General features: G+C 46.6%; 1 protein-coding gene across 1 annotated transcript in view; it reads right to left on the bottom strand.

Annotated features, from left to right (window-relative positions):
* The window catches only part of MEIKIN (meiotic kinetochore factor), a 1,264,509-nt gene that overhangs the window by 1,141,759 nt on the left and 98,783 nt on the right, over positions 1-23,967 (bottom strand). Inside the window, exon 3 of the mRNA XM_069650059.1 lies at positions 6,695-6,782. Within this exon, the coding sequence (XP_069506160.1) occupies positions 6,695-6,782 (88 nt within the window). The remainder of the gene's footprint in view (positions 1-6,694; positions 6,783-23,967) is intronic.

The following is a 23,967-nucleotide window of genomic DNA, read 5'->3' as shown; positions in this document are numbered from 1 at the left end:
CAGCCAAGCGACACATCCAAGTGCCATGCAACACACAGCCATGGCGTGGGTATAGCAGTGCAAATTTGCCAGCTGGCCTTGTAAACCAGATGCCTGACAGACAAATGCCTACGCCAACAATCAATCCCTGCCATGCCATACCGGGAAGCCACATTGCCAATCCCCCCTCCTGCACCATGCCCCATATATACCAACACACTGCAAGCAGGCGAGGCCCGTGCATGAGTACAACCCCGCCCATGTAAGTAGTGCTATGCATGCCAAAACACATGAGCGAATGTGACCTAATGCCATCGCCTATGTCCCCTATAGGCACGCAGGCATCACCTGAGGCTTCCAGGGAGGATGAGGTAGCGGGCCATCCCATCAAGCGCCCACCAACGGCTCCACCAGCACCCCGCAAAGGAGTTGACAGGGCACATCAACGCGGAAGACCCACCCCACCACAAACACACTGTAGCAGTGCCACGCCACCACAAAGTGCCCAACCCTCCAGGGCCACGCCACCACCAAGGACCCATCCCTCAGGGCCAGGCCAACACCAACGGCCCAGTCCTCCAAGGCAGACCAGGAGGAGACCGTTGAAGCATCCCCCAGGCAGAGGGGGGTAAAGCAGCGACGACCAGCAGGCTGCTGCGGCCCCCACACCACAAGACATTTTTGTGCCGGAAATGAGCACACCACCGGAGAGCCATGACTGTGTGGTGGTGCACAGTGGTGGGCACGCCAAAGACAAGCCTACACCCCGGTGGCTGGCGAGGACACACCCTTGTCAGGCAGCCCACCCACCCCCCAGGCGGTACAGCCCCCCAAGGTGATACAGGCATCGCAGCCCCACCCCAACACCCCCTACTGGTCCCGTGGCTGCTGCGATGGCACGACTAGACATTATAGAAGCACATCAGCAGAGAATCGAGGGCCTTACCAGAGGACACAATAGACACGTGAAGACCATCAGCCGTGCCATCAGGTGTGCTACGAAGACCATGGTCAGGGAAAATACCCGCACGCGGATGGTGGAGGAGGGTCGGGCAGAGGGTAAGGGAGCTATGCAAGGGCTCTCTGCATTTGCAGAACAAATGAGGGAAACAAATACCCTCCTCTGCCAGCAAATCCAAATGCCTGCCTCCATCCCATTTGCCTCCACCACCCCCACCGAGGAGTCCCAACAGAGAACCCCACTACGGAGGTCACAGCACAGGCTGCTACAGCGCTCGCCCGAATCCTGTGTACATGGGAAGCAGCCACGTACCCAGGGAATGAACTGTGCACTGTCGGCTTCAGGGGCAATCACATGGACACATGGTTGGGTAAGGGGAGGAGGGGGGGGGACTGTGTGCTGGGGAGTTGGTGGTGGGGTTACTGTGTGCTGGGGAGTGGGTGGGGGACTGTGCTGGGGAGTTGCTGGTGGTGGGTGGGGGGGCTGTGCTGGGGAGTTGATCATGGGGGCAGGGGGACTGTGTGCTGGGGAGTTAGCGTTTGGTGGGGCCAAGGGGGACTGTATGCTGAGGAGTTTGTAGTGGATGGCGGATTGTGTGCTTGAGAGTGGTGGACTGAGGGGGGACTGTGTGCTGGGGAGTTGGTGGCCCATTGAAATCTGAAAGACATGCAAGGACAATCACGATTGTGTACTAGTACTCTTTATTAGAAATGTGCAGGTCGTGTTACAGGTCCAGTCACTGTGCTAATAATAATTATCGATCAGTGCCTATCGGGTCAGCCTCGCCTCCCTCACTCCATCCCTGTGTGCATCAGCCCTGGCTCCGGCCACATGGTCATCATCAGCCCCGGGGGTTACCTGTCTGCGTCCAGGGGTGGGGGGGCACATTCCACCTAAGGCAAATCTTGTGCAGCATTGCACATGCCAAGACGATTTTGCCACCTTTGTCTGGGGCATACATGAGGGCCCCTCCAGTGCCTTCAGAAGTCCAAAAGCATGTTTCATGCAGCTGCGTGTCCGGCTGTGGGAATGGTTGTATGCAGGGTCACGCACAGGGGTCAGCCAGGTGAGCTACGGCTATCCTGAGTCACCTGCATGGGATGGGATGACAACATCAGGCATTTGTACCATGCATGAGACTGCAGATTCAGAGTATTCAGCCATTACGCACCATGGGCATACTTGTGAGCAACAGGGCTATGCAATGTGTATACGTGATAGGTGTCCATCCTTCCTATTTCATGGCATGCATTATTTGTCCTGTGGATGCACCCTGTGTTGTTGAGGTGGCTGTCCTGTGGCGGCTGGCGGTTGATTGCACATGGGATGGCTGTGGTGGCATGGGCAGACACAGCACTACAGGTAAGGGGGTTCATGGGCCACTTTTACTCAGCATGAATAGGCATGAACTCACATTTCTAACTTATAATAGGGTGCACAAATATTCCCTTCAATTATTGTGGAAGGGACACCGGGAGACTTGTGCCCCAGGTTCCACCTGCACCGCTCCTTGGATATGAGTGGGCCAGTTGTGCATGGAGTCCCACAGGATGGGGCTACGGTTATGACGGCCTGATCAAGGGAAGTAGGCATTTGTCTTTTGATGTGCCAGTTTCACTAGATAATATATGTTCATTACACCAACAATATCGTTTAACATTTCATACATGTTTTAATGCACTAATGGGATACTCTCTCTGTGATGTTGATGTACAGGTTTACTCCTCTGTATTCATTTCACACAGTACTTTAGGGAATAGGGAGCGGTATCCTCTCACTTCGGATTTGTGTTTGCAGCAATTTGTGTCCATCACCATGTGTGGGTCCAGTTGTGGTGGCCGTGTGCATGTGCCTTGGATGCCCCCCCATTAATGGTGTAGGTGCTGAAGAGGTGCCGACGGTGCCTCGTATTGCCATGAAATACTTCCTGTGTCTATACCCTACCCTTTTCTACTTGTGCTTAAAGATGCATTTATATCAGGGTTTGTGTTCACCCACTATTCAGGTCCGTTGTACCCTGTGCCTCTCCATGTAGGCCGGCAGTGTGCTGTTGCGTAGCACCATGGAGTCGTGGGTTGATCCAGGGTAGCAGGCACAGCAGTGGCTGATGATTAGGTCAGGCACACAGGTCATCGGCACATTCAATGAGTGATAGTGCTTGCAGTTCCGAAAGACTGCCTCACGGGTCTGGGGTTCAACCAATGCATCATGGGTGCAGTTGATGACTGCAATGACATGGGGCACTTGTGCAATGGCACAAAAGCATGCCTTGAGGTCATTCAACTGGGCCTGGGTGGTGGGCAGGGCCTTGTGCAGGTTGACATGGAGCAGCAGGGCATCCAGCACCTGGGCCAGGACTGCACTGAATGTCGATTGGGCCATGCCATGCATCATGGCCACAAAGTGCTGGAAGGTGCCTGGCCCCAGGAACTGCAGAACTGCCACCAGCTTGACCAGTGGGGGCTCTGCTGTGCAGTTGGCAATCCTGCTCCCAATGTTGTTTTTTATCATGGCCAGCAGCTCAGTGATGGTCGCCTGATCCAGCCGGCACTAATTATCTGGGTGTCACTGAGGGGGCCCAGGGTGATGGTGATAGCCTGACCCTGGGGATGGGCACACGCCTTGCTGGGGCTGGTCATCTCCTCCTCCTCATTCCACCCCTTCAATCCCCCCGGACTCCCTGCCCTCGTTGTCCAGGATCAGTAGCTTCAGGCGCAGCACGTGGAACTGCATGTCAAAGCTCCCAGCAGAGAAGGCCAGGATGATGTTGGAAAGTGTGTTTGGGGCCTTGGAGGGCCTGTGGTAGCCTTCTGGTGTGCATAGTGCAAAAAACACACTTATAGGGACTATCAATGGGTCTCGTAACTAACAATACACCCAAATATTTTTTCACACAAAGATGGTCAGGTAAATGATTCAGTTTCTTTTTCCTCTTTAGAGTTACCTTCTGTGTAACTGGAAGATTACTTACCCTCCAACCAACCTCTCTATTCCCTAGTGTGGTGGCTAGGCCTAGACAACGCTGATGAGCCGCTTATCTAGGGTTAGGGGATAGATTAGAGACTTGCCGTATAGCTATTGTAATAACACAGTCACTACTTTAGTCATCTAAAAGGACCAACTTTGTGATTTTGAACCAAACTTGTGTGCTCAGCGCCATTCAAGTGACATCTAATTCCTTTATTCTTTTTACCTGGGTTGGCAATTAAAAAGAAAAACAGATAAAAAAATGAATGTGAAACAACTCTCATCGGTTAATGAACCATACTTTGTCACTTCCCCAACATGACACTACATGTAATGATGTTCTCGGAGTGTCGCATCTATTTCGCAAGAGTTGTGCTATCCACTTGCGTAGACCTTTGGGACATCGCACTGGTCCTTTGCTTGCGCAAGGTCTAAATCGGCCTACCGGTTTCAGTGGTGTGGCGATTAAACCACTTTCTTCAGGGCCACAGCACTCTAGAAAGTGCTGCCACAAAAAATAGAGTTTTGCACTGGCTGATCATTGCACCCCAATTGTATGTTAATTGTGTTAGTGTTTTTCTTTCATTTTGATTTCATGTTTGTATTATGTCCCAGGACATTAGTTACGTGTTGTGTGAGTGTGCATCAATTTTTTTGCCAGGTGTGCCACTACTGAATCTTAGGGAATTTACTTCAAGGCAGAGGTGAAGGGGGGCATAATTCCAAATTAGCACCTGGGGCAGGGGAAGCAACCAATCCGATTGCTTGAATCGCGGGCTAAATCCCACAATCCAACCCTGCATTCCAAGCAACCCGACAGCTGCTTCCTCACCCTACCATCTTCCCCCACAATCCTATCCCTTCTCCTTTGTTTTCCCGTCCCTCCCACCCCCAGTTACCCGATTCCTTCTGGCTGCCATGGAAATGGAGAAGGGGCTCTATTTGGAGCCCGGTCTTCCAGCACCGTAGTGGCCATCTTGAGTCTGTTTTTTGTATGAATGAACGCGATGCTGTGAGGCATCCCATTTATTCATACAAGAAATATTGCTGTCATCACCCTGGGTTACCGGATTGGCAACTATAGCAATAATACCTGATCCGGTGGGCCGGATCGGGTCGTAACGGCACTGAGGCCATTCGGTAAGGCGCTTGCTACGCTCAGGCCTGTACATTGGGGCCCCGGCCTTTACCACCCAATGCAGCCCACCGGATCGTGTATTGATAAAAGAAGGGAGTATTGTGCATGGAGGGCCCTGTGCCCCGAACTGCTTGTGTTTTACTAGACTCAAGGCCTAGTATGTTCACCTATGACCTTTGACATCTACCATGCCAGATAGGACAAAAATGTCATGAGAACAGATCATAAAAAAAGGTGTCGTAAACAACTCCTTTTGGAATGACTTCACCCACTCCAAGAATCCACAATTAGACACCAAACAAGTGCCATCTTTGATGTGGAATTGTTCTCTAGGACAAGCAGCACCTATACTGAGGTGCAGTCCTCAAAACCTTGGCATATGTTAGTTGTAGCGGCAACAACATTACTAAGTCCCTCCAGAGGACTTCCAGTCTACAGACACTTGTAATGTTACACATTGATGGAGGCAAGGCCATCCTTGCTGTGCTCCCAGTCATACTCCTGCCTACCCCTCAAAGCAGTCTATCACACACAGCCACATTATCACTGGTTCAAACTAATTCAAGCATTTGACCACCAATCGAACTTCACTGGCATCCTATCCCTGCTAGGATCCTTTTCAAAATTGCCGGCCTCACATACAATGCCACCACAGCCTGCACGCCCGCCTACCTTGCAGACAAACACCTTGTGCGGTACACGCTCCTTCAGGAGGCAGAAAATCGCTAGGTTGGAAACTAAACTAGCCTGCAGGGAAAGGACCAGGAAATAATCTTCTCCCGCTATGCTCCGGCATACTAGAACACCATCCAGGTGGCAATCTAGGCCACTCCAATAGTTCAGGAGGTAATAGAAAACCCTGCTTTTCCGGAAATTCCTATGCATGACTTAGTTAACTCTGTCACTTGTTTCTACCATTGCGCCAGACCCATTGTAAACTGCCCTCCTGCTCCTTGAACTCTTGCACAGTGCACCATTGCTCGCAAGTTAATTGTATCTCAAGGATGCCTCCCAGAGTGTCGGTGCCAGACATCCAATGATGGCAGCTGGAAAGGGACAACAGAGTCCAATAGTGCCAGATGATAAAGAGAAGGTACATGAGCCAGCGATAGAGACATAAAATCAATAGAAGGCCCTGTTTGCATCTTGACATTGTAAAACTCTTCATCTCTGAGGCTTAAGGAACATAATTTAAGATCTTCATACGTTTTTCAAACTTTCCACTTGACTCCTTATCCAAAGAATGATTTGTAGGGAACTTCTTAATGGTTAAGCAGGCATGTGCACATTGGAAATGCCCATTTCGAATTCTGATAACCACAGTAAAAGCCATAGTTCTCATTTTGACCTGGTGTGCAACGAAGTTCACAACTAGCTTTAAAAATGGATGAGCAATGAGGTCAGATATGGCATTTTGCATTTTTTCAAAGACAATCCTCTTCTTTCCCAAAGGCAAATATTATTAAACTTGTCTTAAATCTCAAGAACCCAGGCAATATGGAACACTTATTTTATTTCATTTCAATAGAAAAATCAAGTACAAATGTGTACATCTTTACAATTCGGGAAATAGTGCTTTGAAATAACACTATACTTTGATTATCCATTTTAAAACATTCATGCTGAAAATATGGTAAAGGTGTACTTACAGTCCTGTGCAATAGACTGACCCGGCTAACATGGATGCTTTCTTCGCTTGTTTGCCACTTAGCTTCTACAATTCCATATTTTTCAGTGCTATATAACGAAAAAATAAATTAAATGTAACTGCACTTTTTAAAAACTAGAAAAATGCATTAAAAAGTGTCCGGTGGTTAGATCAATGTTTACAGCCTTCGGGTCTCTGGTCTCGCAAACCCTGCCTTTCGGTCTACGGTCTCTCGCAAAGCTCTCTTGGAGTTTGGTTGTACCTTTCCTTTTCCGGATGTATCCCCGGTACCGGCGCTATTCTTTTTATAGTAGGGTTTCATCCTTTCTGCTAGCGAGTCTCAAACAATATTACATCTTGACATGTAACGCTGTATGCAAACTTGTGTCAACGACGGATATCACCACACTTCATTCCAACATTCCGCATGAAGATGGCATTACTGCATGCCAGAAACTGATGCAACAAAAATAAAAAAAATCAAGAAAAAAAACACCCCAACAACAGGGTTCACAGATCTTGAATTGCCATGTGCACCAACATTGTACCTTAGCATGCCAACCTCCTCATGGGAGACCTCGAAAAACAGTCCTTACAACAATCCCTGAAACGACTAACATACCTGTGTTACATTGATGACCTCTTCTTGATTTGGAAAGAAGGTGAAGTCAGAAGATGACCCTCCGGTACCAGCTATGCCCAATAGCTGTTGAACACTACTGACAACAGAAATCTTGTGCGTCCAAGCCCAAATGGTTGGCAACCACTACCAAGCACGACAAACACTGAGAAAAGATTGGACATTGCACTATTCAAAAATAGGTAACATGATTTGCAATTGCCATACCTTATGCAAGCCAGGGAATCATTGTGAAGCTTGCGGTACACTCCGGTATCATTGGAGACTGCACTAGTTAAACCTGAAGATCATATTTTGTAGTACGAGTCTAGACCCAGTAGTAATTTCTATCAGCTGTAGTGAAATCACAATGTCCTGACTACAGAGGCTGCAAAACACTCTTTTCATGTAATGTCCACAGCTGTGCACTTCAGAAATTTTTTCAGCGGAGGGCGTCCTGCGTCTATGACGTTGGGTTGATGTCCCTCGAGGGCCTCCGTCGAGGGCAACGTCACTGGATGTTATAAATAGGACACACGGCGCCCGTAGCCACAGTTTACGTTTTTTCCCCAGAACGTGTGGCACCAGTCTCATGCCTGCTTGACTGCGCATAGCCTTGCGGAAACATAAGCTGCAATCGCATAGGAAATTCTCCAGAGGGGCAGGCTGGGAGGGCGATGTGGAATACGTTGGAGGAACATCCAGCCGAAAGAACGTTACAAGTTGGTAAGTAACTTGTTCTTCGAATGGATTGTGTCCTCCAACGTATTCCACATCTTTGACAGACTCCCAAAGCAGTACCAGTTATGGAGGAGGGAAAAGAATGTAGAGTACCCAATCAGATTGCGGAAAACAGAACCTCCTTTCCAAAGGCCAAATCCTGACCAAGGATAGCATCTAAGGAGTAATGTTTAACAAAAAGGTGTGGATTGAAGCCCATGTGGCATCATCACAAATATTCCTAATAGGAAGCCCCCACTGGAGGGCGGTGGAAGTAGCCACACCCCTACTGGAATGAGCTTGCAAACCTTCAGGAGGGTCCATACCCGCCAATCAGTAACAGTCGGTAATGGTGAGGATAATCCACCTGGACAATGTCTGTTAACAGCCTGACCCAATCAGTGTCCAGCATATCCTACAAAGAGTTGATCGTCCACTCTGACCCTGGACTTCCTATAAATGTAAAAGCTCAGAGCTCTCCTAGGATCCAACCGATGGAGTCGCTCCTCTTCCTTACCAGGATGAGTCAGAGGGTAGAAAGATGGAAGAACCTTCTGACTCAAATGAAATTCAGATACTACCTTAGGCAGAAAGGAAGGACATACCCTCAGTACAACCCTGTCCTTATGGAACACAGTAACGGGTGGCTTAGAGGATAGTGCCTGCAATTCACTCTGCGAGCGGAAGTAACCGCAACTAAGAACACAGTCTTGAAGGACAATAACCTCAAAGGACAAGATTGCAAAGGTTCAAACGGATCACCCATGAGAAATTTCAAAACCAAATTTCAATCCCAAACCGGCACCTGGAAAGTCGCGGCGGGAGCAAATTAGTCAGTCCTTTAAGAAATTGAGAAATCAAAGGAATCAAAGTAATAACATTCTTCAGACAAGCGCTTAAAGATAGACAGCGCCGCCAGGTAACCCTTAAGGGTACCAACTTGAAGGCCCCTGTGGGCCAAAGAAAGCAAAAAAAAAGACAAAACCATAGGAATGGAGCACTGAAAAGGATCCACATTGTGACCTCTGTACCAGTCGCAGATCTTACGCCAACGGTACAGGGATTTTGTTGCAGGCCGCCTGGCCAAAAGCAACACCTCCATCACGTCATCCGGGAGGTCCCAATCCTTACACGTCAACCTTTCAGATGCCAAGCGTGAAGGTTGAGAGTCTTGACCTCTGGATGGAGAACCTGACCCCCTTACCCCCGCACGAGATCAAATCCTCTCGGTAGGGAAAACGGCGTGCTGGGCAGATAGACATTTCTAGAAGGTCCGGGTACCACGCTCTCCTGGCCCAATCCGGAGCAATGAGGATCATGTGGGAACCGAACCTCCGTAACCTCCACAACACTTGAGGAATGGCGGGGACTGGAGTACAGCAGTGGGAATGACCAATCCGAATCTCTTACACTTCCGGTTGATACTGGTGGCGAAGAGATCCACTTGCGGGGTTCCCCAAAGGGCAAAGAACTCCTGAAGGACTTCCTGAGCCAACTCCCACTTGTGAGAGATCTTGCTCTGCATGCTCAAAGCGTCCGCCGCCGCATTTTCAACTCCGCCCAGATGAACTGCCGAGATCGAAATTTCCTGCTGGATGACCCAGAACCAGAGCTGCATTGCCTCTCTGCACAACAGGAGTTACCCTACCCCCCCTTTTTTGTTGAGGTAATGCATGGCCACTATGTTGTCCGTCATGATCAGGACACTCTTCCCCCGTACACACGGCAGAAAAGCCTACAGGGCTAGCCTGATGGCCCTCAGCTCTAACAGATTGATGTGGAGTTTGGACTCTGAAGGAGACCAACCACCGCTGGCGGTCAAGTTGTTGGCATGAGCACCCCATCCTGTGAGGGAAGCATCCGTCACTTCAGTCACCTCTGGCCACGGTTGCCAAAACGGTTCCCCCCTCATCAAGTTCCCTTCGCTGGCCTACCACAGAAGATCCTGGGAGACCGAGAGTGAAATCTGAACAGGATCCGACATCTTGCCTGAGAACTGAGACTACTGCATCTTGAGGACCCATTGCAGGGATCTCATCCGCAGCCTGGATACCTTAAGAATTCGAAAGTCAAGAGACTCTGGGCATGTTGAAACTTGTTCACCATCTGCACAATGTGATGACCTCTCACCTTGGCAGGTGAGCACTTCCCAAAGGACGTGTCTAGCACAGCCCCGATGTACTGGAGCTTTTGGGAAGGCGTCAGATGCAACTTCTTGAAATTCACAGAGAAGCCCAGAATGTGGAGGGTGTGGCAGGTGATATCGAGGTGATCCAATGCTTGCTCAGGAGAGTGCGCCTGGATCAGCCAGTCGTCCAGATAGGGGTAGACGTGAACCCCCTTCACGTGGGGTACGCTGCCACCTCCACCATTAGCCTGGTGAAGATCCTCGGGCGAAGGTCAATCTGAACGGCAGGACCCGAAACTGAAAGTGCGAGTCGCCAGCTGAAAACCTCAGGTACTTTGTGCTTGGGATGAATCAGCACATGAAAGTAAGCATCCTGTAGGTCCAGAGACACCAACCAATCCTGAAGTTGAAGGGCCTGGAGGACTTAAAGAGTAACCATCTTGAACTTGTCCTTCCTGAGAAGTTTGTTCAACCAACACAAGTCATGATTTGTCTCAATCCCCAGTCTTTCTTCGGGATAAATAAAATAAGGGGAATACCATCCCTTGTTCCTCTCCGCTACAGGCACCAGTTCTATAGCGCCTTTCTCCAACAGGGTTAAGATTTCCTGCGCAAGGAGCGGTTCCGGAAGCTTCAAAGAGAGTATCCCCGGTGGATTGTCGCGAGTCCGCTGAAGGAAGGGCAGGCAGTAGCCGTGGGCTATGGTATCCAGAACGCACGCATCTGAAGTAATGGCTCACCATTATTCGAGATGCTAAGACAGTCTGTCCCCAACCGGCGAACCATGGGACACGGCCTCATGACTGTTTGGAAGCGGCTGCGGCAGTGCCTGATGGCAGAGGTAGCTCTCTGAGTGGCTTTGGCACCACAATTTCCCTGATCACCACGGGTACTTTTTCGCTGGCCCGTTTGACTGTCGGCCCCGCTCGTTCTACCAAAGGAGGAGTAGTAACGAAAATAAACTCCCCTCCACTGCTGTCCCCTAGGTCGAAAAGGCTGAGGTTGATGCATAGCTGCGCTTAAAGATTTAGCTGCAGCTTTCGAGGTCTGCAACCTCTCAAGGCCCTCGTCAGCCTTGCTGCCAAACAAATGTGCACCATCAAAGGGAATGTTCAAAAGACGGGCCTGCACATGCGGAGCAAAACCCGTCTTCCGCAACCACACAAATCTGTGTATAACAGTGCTCGCAGCCATGGATCGGCTAACACTGTCGGCCATCTCCAAACCCAACTGAAGGGATTTGCACATGGCATCCTTGCCGCCTTGCACGAGAGCAAGCAAACCATCTCTTTCTTCCCCCTCGGGAATATGCTCAGCCGCTAAAGAAACACAGTTCCACAGAGTGTGTGAGAACCTTGCCAAGGCACAAGTGGAGTTGGCCGATTTCAATGCCATGCTCCCAGCAGAAAATACTTTCCGAGCCCAACATCGAAGCGCTTGTCGTCCCTATCAGGAGGGTTGGTAGGGTACGCCGCCTGCCTCGAGGTGGCCGCAGCCGCCTGAACCACCAAACTCTCGGGAGTGGGGTGAGTGGATAAATAGCTGGGGTCGCTAACGGAAGGGCGGTCCTTCTTTGTCAAAGATTTATTAATAGCCCGAAGAGATTCTGGAGACTGCCAAGCAGCTGCCACCCTTTTCTGTAAGGTGAGATGAAACGGTAACACCGGGTCAGAAGGTGGAGCTTGATCTAAAATGTCCGTTAGATCATCCTGTCCAAAGTCTTTAGGAGCACTGGACCAGCCCAGATACTCCGAGACCCTAGCCATAAGCCTCCTGTATGAAGACTCAGCATGAGCCCCAGGCTCAGGCCTACCAAATTCCACTTCCGGAGAAGTGTCCAGCCCACTGGCATCATGGAGAGTCTGCCTTAGCTCTTCCAATGGACTGTCCCCAGAAAAAACTGGAGCCACATCAAGTTCACCAGGGTCCTCAAAATCAGACCTTTCTTCCTCTTCATAAATGTCGTCCAGAGGGAGTTGAAACCCTGGCCTGGGGACAGAAGAGGGCCTTGAGTCCAATACTGGCCTCACAGACTTCATGGTAGCCTTCCTAGGAGGATCCACGATATCCGGGTACTCCAATGGAAAATTGTGGGCAGAAATACCCTAAGGCGTCGAGGGCGCCGAAGGCTTTGACGTCGAGAGCGTCGACAACCTCGGATTCGTGAGCGCCGAAGGCTTCGGCGTCGACACTGGTGCCAACGGCGCCGTGGGCCGATACGACAGCAAAGCCTCAACGTCCGAGTCGGATGGACACAGCGCTGACCTAGTTGACGCCGGCTTCGAGCCCATAACAGGTTGCAGCGGTCTCGCTGGAGACGAGGACCGAGACCTGGAGCCACATCTCTTGTGACTGTCCTGAGCCTTGTCCGGACAGGACCTCGAAGCTTCCCGGTGCGAGTCGCGTCACAGACCCGAGCCTGAAGGCGTGCGAGTCGCGGTACAAGACCGTTCCTTGCCGGCTTCGTTAGAAGGCGCGACCGGAACTGTGCCTGTGCCCTGCGATTGAAATATCGCTAACATTTACTCCTTAAAGCCAGCCCATTCCTCCGGAGTCGAGGACTTCATCGGGCATGTCACTTTCCTCGAGGAACCATACTCCGAGGAGGACAGGGAAGGTGACCTGTGACGGCACTTCCTAAAGTGCCTGGGCGAGGAAGAAGAATGGCGGGAACCACTCTGGGACCGATATCCCCGGGCCAACTCCCGATGCGGGGAGTCGCCCCTCGAGTCGTCGGTGGAAACCCCCTTGGACGAATTAGATTTTCAGGACTTACTAGGCTTAGAGCCCCTACGTACCTGGAGCTTCCCCTTACGCTCACGCAAGGCCTTGGCAGTCAGCGACTGGCATTTCGGACAGTCGTTGGTGTTGTGTGACTCACCCAAGCACCACAAACAAATGAGATGCGGGTCGGTGATCGACATTTTCGACTTACAGTCCCTGCAAGTCTTGAAGCCACACCGCGGAGTCGGAGGGGTCGAAGAAAAATACATCTCCATGATGAACACACGAGGCACGCTGAGTTTCACGAAGAAACATGTTTGTGGAAAAAAATTGAGGCTACGGGCGCTGTGCTTCCTATAACATCCGGCGACGTCGCCCTCGATGGAGGCCCTCGAGGGACATCGACCCGATGTCACTGACCCAGGATGCCCTCTGCTGAAAGGGTTTCCAAAGTGCACAGCTGTGGACATTACATGTCAAAGATGTGGAATACATTGGAGGACACAATCCATTCGAAATGGTCTTTTGCACAGAGCTTTGAACATTGCTCAACAAAAAGAATACAGGAAATCAAGAGAACTTGAAATGAATACTTCATCCCTGCCACCCCAATGCCCCAAAACCCAAACCCAATCATTCTCGTCATTGTTGATATTCACGCATCCTCTCAAATCTAAATCGATCTCTAGACATGCAGCTAATATTGTAGAGCATCCAGCCTTTCTGGGCATGTAGGATCCCGGTTGCTCTGTGTCAAGAACACTAACAGGGGATGCCTGGTGAAGCTCCTGGAGATGTCTTTTAAACCAGTCTCCCTTTCCATGACTATATTGGTCCAAATCTTGTTTAACAAAAGAGTATTTCATGGTGTTACTTTTCTACCCATAAACCAGCGATAGTTAATTTGCCAGTCAGAAGCAGCATTGTAATTAGTTCGCCCCAGAGTAAAGTAAAGGATATTTCCCTTAACTGGCAAGCCCAGCAACACCACACCCATATCCCATGGGAAATCCAGACAGATCACTGCCATTATATACTGTATCACCCCCTTCCAAAACGGTATTTAAACAGGGCACAACCACCAAATGTGTAGAAAGGAACCTGTTTCTCTATACCATCTCCAACACTGCTGTGAGATATTAGTAGTCATCCTATGCAATTTGGCTGGGTCTAGGTACCATCTATGTATACATGTATGCATCTTTTCTTTACGTTGTATGCACACTGATAAACTACTTGTCATGGACCAAATAAATTCCCATTGCTCCAGTAGCAAAGAACGTCCCAAATCATGTTCCCATTTTAGCTGGTGTTTGGACGTTGGAAGCAATTAACAGTCTTCCAGGATCCTATATAGTTCAGACATCAGACCCTTTGTACCCAGAGTTCCCACTCCAAGAATTGCTCTAGTTTGGTCAACCCCATAGTTGCTCAACTGCACACTTCTCCTTTAATACCCAGCGTCTAAGTTGGAGGTATTCCATGCTGTAGGTGTCATGTAGTCTTAAGTCTTATTTTCAAACTTGGAAAAATTTAATGTCAGTATTTGACAAAAGATCCAGTAGGCAGAGATACCCATCCTCCATCCATGCAGTGAAGCCTTGAGGGTTCAAGCCCAGTGTAAAGTTTGAGTTGTCAAATAGGATGGCTGAAAGCGTGCCAAGCCTCATTTTTACCACTTCCCTGTCCTACATTTCTAGAACAGACCTTGTGACCGGATGAATATACACCGATGCGGGCCTGTGTATCTTGGGAAGCCATTTCATTTTCCAAAGTGCCATACATGCTACCGTGCTGTCCCCTTCCCACCACTGCATGTTGAAGGAGCATTTAGTCAAGTCTACAAAGATTTGCATCTGGCAGGGTACGCAATATTTTCAGATTGGGGCATCTCAACCCTCTTTTAGTGCAACTGGTAGTGACCAGTTTCCATGTCAATCTAGGCTTTTTGCCACATTTGTAGTTTTAGAAGATCACTTCTCACTGCTGAAACCGAAGGACCTGAAAAAGATAACAGAGGCGAGAGGGCACATTCATCTTCAAAATGCCGATTCCACCAAACCAAGACACAGGCAGATGTTTGTCTGGCAATGCCTGGTTTGATGGAATCAAACAAGTATGGATAATTAATTGTGTATAGCTCTAGGTCTTCACTCCCTGGATATTGTATACATTTCCCAGCCATTAAAATTTTACTCTATGAGCTATCTTCTATTGCATCACGTCAGGGACATCCAGGCAGCTCTGTTTTTGAAGCTGTGTATTGTATTCATTGATCTCATCTTGTAGTCTTGGTAGAGTCTCTAAAGGGTCTGAAATGGATACCAACAAATCATCTGCAAAGAGTGACAACTTGTTTTCTTCTCCTTCAAACCCGAGAGCCCTAGAGTCTTCATTTGCAGCAATTCCACTTGCAAAAGAGCCCACTGATAGTATTAACAGGAGGGGTTATAACTGGCACCCTTATCTAAACCCTTCTCCTATCCCAATAGGGCTTGATATCCTCCCATTAACTTTGATCCTCGTAATTGGGATTACATAACATGCAAATAGTTATTTGGTCATTCAATCACCAAAATCAAGGCCTAATCCTTCCCATCAAACACCTTTTCCACATCCAAAACAAACAGGATGGATGAGCCTCTCAAGAATTGTCTAATGTTATCAATACGGTGTAACACTTTTCACATATTATCAAAAGTGTGTCAGCCTTTAACAAATTTGGAATTCTCTGGACGGATGATGTCTTGGAGAATCTCTTTGAACCTTAACGACAATCCCTTTGTGAGTACTCTAAGTTCAAGAGAGTGAGTAGCCTATATGAGCTACACAGCTCCAGGTCTTTCGCAGGCCTTGGAAGGTTGCCTATATTCAATTTCTTCATGAACTTGAACTTCGTCTGATTCCAGAAAGGAGTTAAAAAGCTCTGTCAAAGGAGTCACCAATCTTCCCAAATTTTATATACCAGTCCTGTGAGGCCAGCAGCTTTTAAAGGGTATGGCAGTTGGTACCCTTTACCAGAGTTCTCTACAGAGTACAATGCTGGTAGAAGATGAAACATGCCTTCGTCTTGTGTCTTTCCACAATGTGTCTAGTGCCCTCCGACCCTCATCTTGAACCATTTGTATAAACTGATTTTGTTTAGCTATTGAGACGTTGGTCAGCAGTTTATCAGGTGTATCCTTTCATAAAAAGTCCACTTCACTCCTAGGAATTTTCTTTCAGGAGCATAGATAAGTGCCTCTGAACATCTTGTGTAGTCTTCTAAAGGATCCCTTCTCTCTATATGCCTCTTCCAACCCCCATATCCCAGTGTCAAGATTTCCAATCCATTCTTTCTTTAGCAAGTTTAGAACCCTCTGCCAGTAGGCGCCCGCTTACTGAAACATTAAAAGCATCCCATGTTTTATTGTACAATGTGTGCTCAAGTGGGATAAGCTAAAAAAACTTGATCTTTGCAGCCATTTCTGTTACAATATGTTTGTCCAGTAAGACGTAGTTTGGCATTACCTAAGGTTTCCTGTATCCCTAATTTCTAGCCTGAGGGTGCTTTGTTGCTATTTAATATCTCAACTGGGGAAGTGGTGCAACACTTACAAACATATAGTTAATTCTCATAAAACTTTTCTTTTCTTGTGCAATGGTTAAAACAAAACCTTAAGCACATACCTCCAAATTAAAAGAAAACATACATACATTTATACAGTTATCATATTACTTTCATTACAAATATCACATTAAAAAATACATACATTTATACAGTTATATTTATTAAAATAACCTTGCTAAAATTCTAAAATACATAGTATATATTTACTTCAACTCCATAAAAAAATTCAAAATTCATCTTCCACAGCACTTAGGTTGCACTCTCTATCAATTTCAGTGCCTCTTTCCAAACATAGAAGGCCGCTGCCTTGATAACAATTGACCTAGCACAATACATATTATTCCAAAATGTATCACTTAGAACAAACCATTGATGGTTTTGCTCCACCAGATAGCCCTTCTTATAGAAATCCATCCTACTCGAACAGCTAGTGAGTAAGTGACGAGTCGTCTCTAGTTTCTGTTTACACAGCCTACATAGTCTTTCTTCACGACTAATACCCCACCACCTGCCTAAATGCTCATAACCTTATAACCTTAAATAGGTTATAAAGACTTTACTTGTGAATTAGAGAATTTCGTCAAGCAAGTGCAGGGTTTATTAAAAGTGAAGCTCTGACCTGAACAGAGAGAGAGTACATGTTTTCCTTTGCCAAACTTGTCTGGCACATATCTTTATCACATACAATAGTTATCTTTAAGGTCCATACCATTAGGACTGTCGATGACCTCACTAAGTGCCATACCAATTGCACATAAATTAATTCTTACAGTATCCTGAAGGTCTATAATAAATTCAATGGGCTTAGACTTGTTTAACTCGACTGAAAGTGACATTAGAGACCCCAGTTCAGAGGACAACAGAGCACCATAATTTACATCTGGCAATCAACCATGTTGATCTTATAGATTGTACCCCTAATTCCAATCTAAGGGCCTCCAACGGTACTGACTGGGGCACTTTCAGAATAGACCTCAGAATGTTCCCTTCCACCATTTCTAGACAGGCGCTACTGTATACAGATAACTAAAATGCTCCATATAGTATCCCGGGAACAATAGATGTGTTGTATACAGTAATCATACCTTCGACATTAGAACCTCCATGTCTACATATCCATTTCTTTACAATCAACCACTTGCGCATGATTTTAGGCATGTAAAAGTCCTTGAGGTACCTATTATGTTAATGCAATCTAATTGGAAAACCCAGGTACAGGTAATCACTCACAACTTCAAATCAGGTTGGTATTAAGTCTCCAGACAAAGCCGGTTTCCTGTGTTGCTCTCCTGATTAAATGCAGAATTTTAGTTGTGCCGATGTTAATTACGCAATCATTCTGCCTAGCAGAGGTACTAAGTGCTTCAATGGAGCGCTGTAAACCGATCTGTGTAGAGTCCTTTAGAATGGTATTATCAGCATAACATAACCAGGGAATAGGTACACCATCTACAGGGGGGGGTTGTTGTACCTTGTTAATCTCCTGCATCATATACAGATATATAATATAGGAGCAAGTGCACAACCCTGTTTTAATCCCCCATTCGTCTCATTGCCCTGTGTCAAATGACCTTCACGGTTGATGCAAATTCTGACCGTAGTATCAGTGTATAGAGACCTAATAAGATGTAATAAATGCAGATCAATATTCCATTTACGCAATTTGGCCCATAACAAAGATCGATTAACTGTCGAACGACCTCTATATAAAGCATATATATAGATGCTTACTCTTAGTATTCACGGTCTTCGATGATATACTTAATGCGCAGATGTTATGCGCAGTCAAATGCTTTTTTCAAAAGCGTGTTGGATAAATGAGCAAAAGTTCATTCTTCTCTAGCCAAGAATTATATTTTTTTCCAAAGCAACGAGGCAAAAATCTTTGAACTTTGAACTGAGAGGTTACTCCTACAACCCTTCTTAAATACAGCAATCAAAATCGAAGTTCGCAAGCTGGGGGTAATACCAGTCCTCCAAACCTCAGAAAATAACTCAAAAAGAGCACTTGACCACATGTCTGGATTTGCCGTAATCACTCCGTTTGCCAGACCGTCTGTTCGTGGAGCTCTCTAATTTTTTAGGGCTTTGGCAATCAGGAGAATATCTATCCGATCAAAATCAATCACACCATTACATCTAAGGGGTCCAACTTTTCAGTTATCATCTCGATCAGGAACTTTATAAAATAGAGCCTTAATAAAAGTCATTCTGTCCTTTTCAGAGACTGCGACATTGTCGCATTTGGCTTTTCATCAAGAAATTGCCCGATAAAGGCCCAAAACCTCTTATTATCGTTCGACCTAAATAAGTCAAACAGAAACATCCAATTGGCATTGTTCAAGGTAGCCCTATGGATTTTTACCCAGTTTTTATATTTAGTTGCAAGTTTACTAAGTAACTTTTTCTTCTCATGAACAGCCAATCCCGAATGATTTATAATGGCCACTCTAGAGGTTTGAAATTCACGATTCCTTTTGTGAATAGCCCCATCAAATTGAGCAGTTCTTGTGCTTGCACAGGAAAAATGCTGCCAGAACATACAGTGAGGTTACCCCAGCAAAGTCATTAAAGCTTTGATATTCCACGTGTTACTCCTTTAGCCAATTTAGGGTGGCTGAACCATGTTCAATGAAAAAACTGGTTAATCTACCTACATTAGTAGCTCACCAGATAATACGATTGCTTTGATTATTAATAGGATGCTTAGGGTCTAAATAGGTGTGGGTGATTGGCTTAACCATCAAAGTATTCCATTTAAGGATCACATGGTCACTCAGTGCATTATGTTCAATTTTCATACTTCGACAACAATTTCAAAACAATCGATCCACCAACACATAATCCAAACAGGAATGAGAAACATTATTTGACCATGTATTTAGCACTGAGACATGTCAAGTAATGCGTTTGAATTAGACCAACCAATTTAGTACACCTAGGAGAAAAAGTTCCCAGATATTTAGTTTCCCTCATATCAGCATCATATATAGCATTAATAACATGGTGACTGTATAACGTAGGCCTATTAAAATCCCCTGCAATAATAAGACAACCTTTTGGATACACCTCCTCCCAATCACAGATCAATTGTTCCATAACATTAAAAATAGCAGTAATTTCATGATCTTGGGCCACAGTAGGCATATACACATTTATAGCCAGAATAGATTGCAATGATTGGTCTGGAAACGTTAGCACTGCCGGTAGAATACAGGAGTTATTAGGATTGCATGAGAAAGGCTGTATGCCAATATATGATCTGCCTCCCAATGCTAATCCACACTTTGGTCTACCTCTTCCCAACGTAATGGCCTTCCGATTCAAAATTCTAAACCCATGTAAATGGAAAGGGCCATTAAGGCAAGTCTCTTGCCGGAAAAAAATATGACAGTTCTGAAGATGGGTAATCCCCTGTTGATGCTTGAGAAATGAACGGTGACCCCTCGTGTTCCAACATAGCCAAGTAGCTACTTTTTGCTCGACAGAGTTTCACTTGTGTGCTCCCTTCAATGTTTCGGGCAACCACTGCACTCTGCCTGCTAGCATACCTGGACCATGTTTGGTCAGTCTTAGTGAGGCTCTCCGACTGGCTCTTTCTGTTCCTGGCCCCCCTGCCCCCGTCCACCCCACCAAGATTTCCCATGTAAACTTTCATTGATGTATAATAATGACCTAAGTCTTGATGAACGCATGATACATATTTCCTGCACACAGTTCCCAATTCATGTAATTCATCAATGCTTGAGCACAGCAGGGACACCACCGCCGGTGATATGAACTCGATCAATGCTCAGTTATAGCAAACTCCCACCCTGGGTAATTCAAAACGTGTCCTATCTGTGCTCAAATCAGACCATAAAGTCAATAGATGTGATAGGTTCAAAAATGGGCTATTCAGAGCTGGATTAAGTTCTGATATTTTTACCTGTCTCCCTACCGGCAAGTAGCCAAGTACTTCAACGTTAGTACCCCCTTGGGCTAAGTGACTCCAAGATTCCTTAGTTAGTAAAAGTCATACTATTGGGTCTCTCTGAACCACCCAGCTGTTCCTTGGCCTTAGGTCTGCCCACCACAAGGGGCCAGAATCATAATTCGACTCTAATGGCACATGCTATAAAGTATTAGTTAATGGGTATTTTTTTGCCCCTTGTCTCAAGCCTTTGGGAGCCAGCCATCGATCTATCTATCGGGCCATGCGAGTGTACCTCCCTAGTGTAACCATCTGCTTGTGTTTTTGTTACTCTGACCCCTTTATTCAGCGCTACACTGCCCTGCTTCACCATTTTGTCGTCGTCCCGATAAGGTAACTGCATGGGCATAATGTTAACTTTAGGTTCCAATCCTGACTGTTCTTCAAAATGGGTTTAGTTTAGTTTTAGTTTATTTGTAAAGCGCTCCAAATCCGTAGGCATCTGAGGGCATTTCTTACATACAAGGTTACAGTGACAGGAATAAAGTTACACATATTGCACCGAGTGTGTTTTGCATAAGAAAAAGAGCAGACATATACAGAATTTACATAATGACAGGGTACAAATCTTGAACATTACAAAATAAACGTTTGACTGAAATCAGAAATTTACAGAGTTACAGGTCGTAAGGCAAAAAGGGGTCTATGGTTCTTGAGCCAGGAGCCAAGTTTTGGCGTTCCTTCTGAATGGGTGGTAGGCATGTTCAGTCCTTGGGGGTAATGGTAGGGAGTTCCACAATTTGGCTGCAAGTACCGGGAAACTGCTCCCTCCTGCCTTTTGTAGCTTGAAGTCGGGGACTTTGAGGCAATGTGCCTGTGCCGATCTCATGGGTCGGTCTGAAGTATTGCGTGCCAAGTTCTCAGTCAGGTATCTGGGTGCTAGGTTAGCGAGACATTTGTGGTTGAGTGAGAGGGTTTTGAAGGCGATCCTTTGTTTAATCGAAAGCCAGTTCAAGTTGTGTCTTACCTCAGTTATATGATGGGATATGGGGATATTCAGTGCTGCCCTATAATGGTGTTATTTTGCAGAACTTGAATCTTTCTCAAGTTCTGTTAACTGGTTGAAAGGTAGAGTGCGTTACAGTAATCTAACTTGGAAAGTACTAGCACTCTAGCTATGGTGATACAGTTAGGTGCACAGAGAAATGGTCTGCAGGCCGTGATTAACTTGCATGTGTATGCTGTAGCGGAGGCCGATGCATTAACCTGTCTGGATAGGTTTAGGGATGAGTCGATGTAAATGCCAAGCGTTTTTAAATCTTTGGAAACCTTGACAGAGTTACCATCAATGTTAAATGCATCAAATGGTTTGCCTAGTTTGTTAAGTTTAAGCTTGGTTCCTAAAAGGTGGAGCTCTGTCTTCACGTCTTTGAGACAAAGTTCATGTTTAGCCATCCAGGCTTGAATTATACTGTAGATATCGTTAAGAACTTTGGTGTCTGTGTCATAGTCACCGGTGACTGGTATGAGTATCTGGGTGTCATCTGCGTAATTAGTGTAGGTGACACCCAGACAGTCCAGATCATCTAACAGTGGCTCTGTAAATACATTGTATAGGATGGGAGATATGCAAGAGCCTTGGGGAACTCTGCACGTGACTGATGCGGGGTCGGCTGAGGCTAATGGAGAAAAAAAATCTCATTGATCTAATATCCAGGAAAGACTGGATCCACGTAGTGGCTTTGTCAGAAAAGTGTGCTGCTGATGTTAGGAGGACTTTATGATCTACTAAGTCGAACGCTGCCGACAGATCTAGAAGTAAGAGGAGGGCAAGTTTGCCTTTGTCTTTTAACGCCTCAATTTGTGTCTTTAGGTCAATTAGGGCCGTTTCGGTACCGTGCCTCGGTCTGAAGCCTGATTGCCTGAGGCCAAGGAGGCTGTTAATTTCTAAATGTTCCTGAATCTGCAGATAAGCTGCTCTATCAATAATCTTCAGAAGAAATGGGACCGTAGTGATGGGTCTGTAGTTTGTGGAGCTATTGGGGGTCTAGAGTTGGCTTCTTAAGTAGCGGGAGGACCCAGGCGTCTTTAAGGGTGTTAGGCTCTATGCTTGTTTCAAATGATGTGTTGATTAAGGAGGTGATGAAAGGTGCCGGTTCTTTGGCTGCCTCCTTGATGGACACAGGGCAGATGTCTCGCTGGCATCTTGAGGGTTTTAACTTGGCGATTATGTCCTCTACTTTTTTGATAGTAAGAGGAGAGAAGTTGAAGAGTTTCAGAGTTTTTGCATAGGGCGTGGAAGTCATGGGATTGGAGGCAGTGTCCAGGATTAGGAGTTTTTTGGACTCAATTTTATTTAGTAGCATGGTTATTTTTTTTAGGAGTGCTGACTATATGTTAGAGAACCATGTGGCGTCTTTAATGCAAGTAACTGGCGATGGTGCATTTTTGGTGGATGGGACCTTTTCCAGGCAATGCCTACGACTGGTTTTCCCACGGTTGGCTCTCCCTGCTGGGGTAAGTCCAGCACGTGCTTTACTCCTTCGTCCACTGAGAATGTAATATCGATTGTCAGTGCGGACATCGGAGCAGGGACAGCCTCCATGTCGCAGTCGATCATGAAAGTTGGCTATAATGGTTGTGCAGATACAATTTTAACTGCCGCTAGCACCCCCACATACAGGGGATAATATGCGCCTCCAGTAATTACTCCACCACTCTTGTCAAGATGAATTTCAAGTTGCGCTGTTCTTCAGCAATGGTGTTACAGAGAAAGCAGAGAGTTTTAGTCTTAGCTACACGTGTAGTGATAGCTCTCAATTATGTGTGGTCCTTTTCCATTTCCTTACCAAAGGAAATTGCCTTAGATAAAGCAAAGCTATCATCATCACTGGAAGAGTACAAAGAGTCTGTCATTGAGACCAGCCTACGTAAGTCCGGGCTGGCTGACAGATTAGAACCAATGATATTTCCCAGATCCTGTTCTACTTTGTTTGAGGATTTAACAGCGCTGACAGAGGCCCAAGCACAGATTCAAAAGGGATCGATTATTATCAATTGAGACTGACCGTGGACTTAAAACAGCTTGGGTGTCAGTGTCTGCTTCTACAATTAGATCAGTGGAACTGGGTTCTGGAATCTTAGAGTTAAGGGCAGATAGGAGCAACACCGATATTTTGGGCTGCAACGCCTCCCGCCTGCTGGATTTGTCTTTCTTGGCCTTCGGAGATGGAAGAGTGCCCGTAAGATTAGGGCCACGTGCTCTTTTACTCATCTTTTTCAATGTACTGCACATTGTGCATTTCCTTTGTCTGTTGAGTTTCATCATAAAGTGGATGGATTGGCCCACGTTGAGCATGAGAAATACGAATTTGAATTCCAAATATTCACTTACTTCAATTGCCTGGATACAGACAACCCAAAGTGTGCCCACCACCGACACCCAAGAGTTCACATATCAGCAGACTGTGCCCTTTCTACGGCAGTCGTCACCCACTGTCAACCACCGGCAAACACCCAAAACACTTCTCCTCACTTCGCGAGAGGACGCGGTATATGAG

The sequence above is a fragment of the Ambystoma mexicanum genome, chromosome 3p (assembly GCF_040938575.1).
Source record: "Ambystoma mexicanum isolate Mex_15411 chromosome 3p, UKY_AmexF1_1, whole genome shotgun sequence".
Classification (NCBI taxonomy): domain Eukaryota; kingdom Metazoa; phylum Chordata; class Amphibia; order Caudata; family Ambystomatidae; genus Ambystoma; species Ambystoma mexicanum.
The sequence above is the reverse complement of the archived record's forward strand: the minus strand, read 5'-3'. Positions and strand labels throughout refer to the sequence as shown.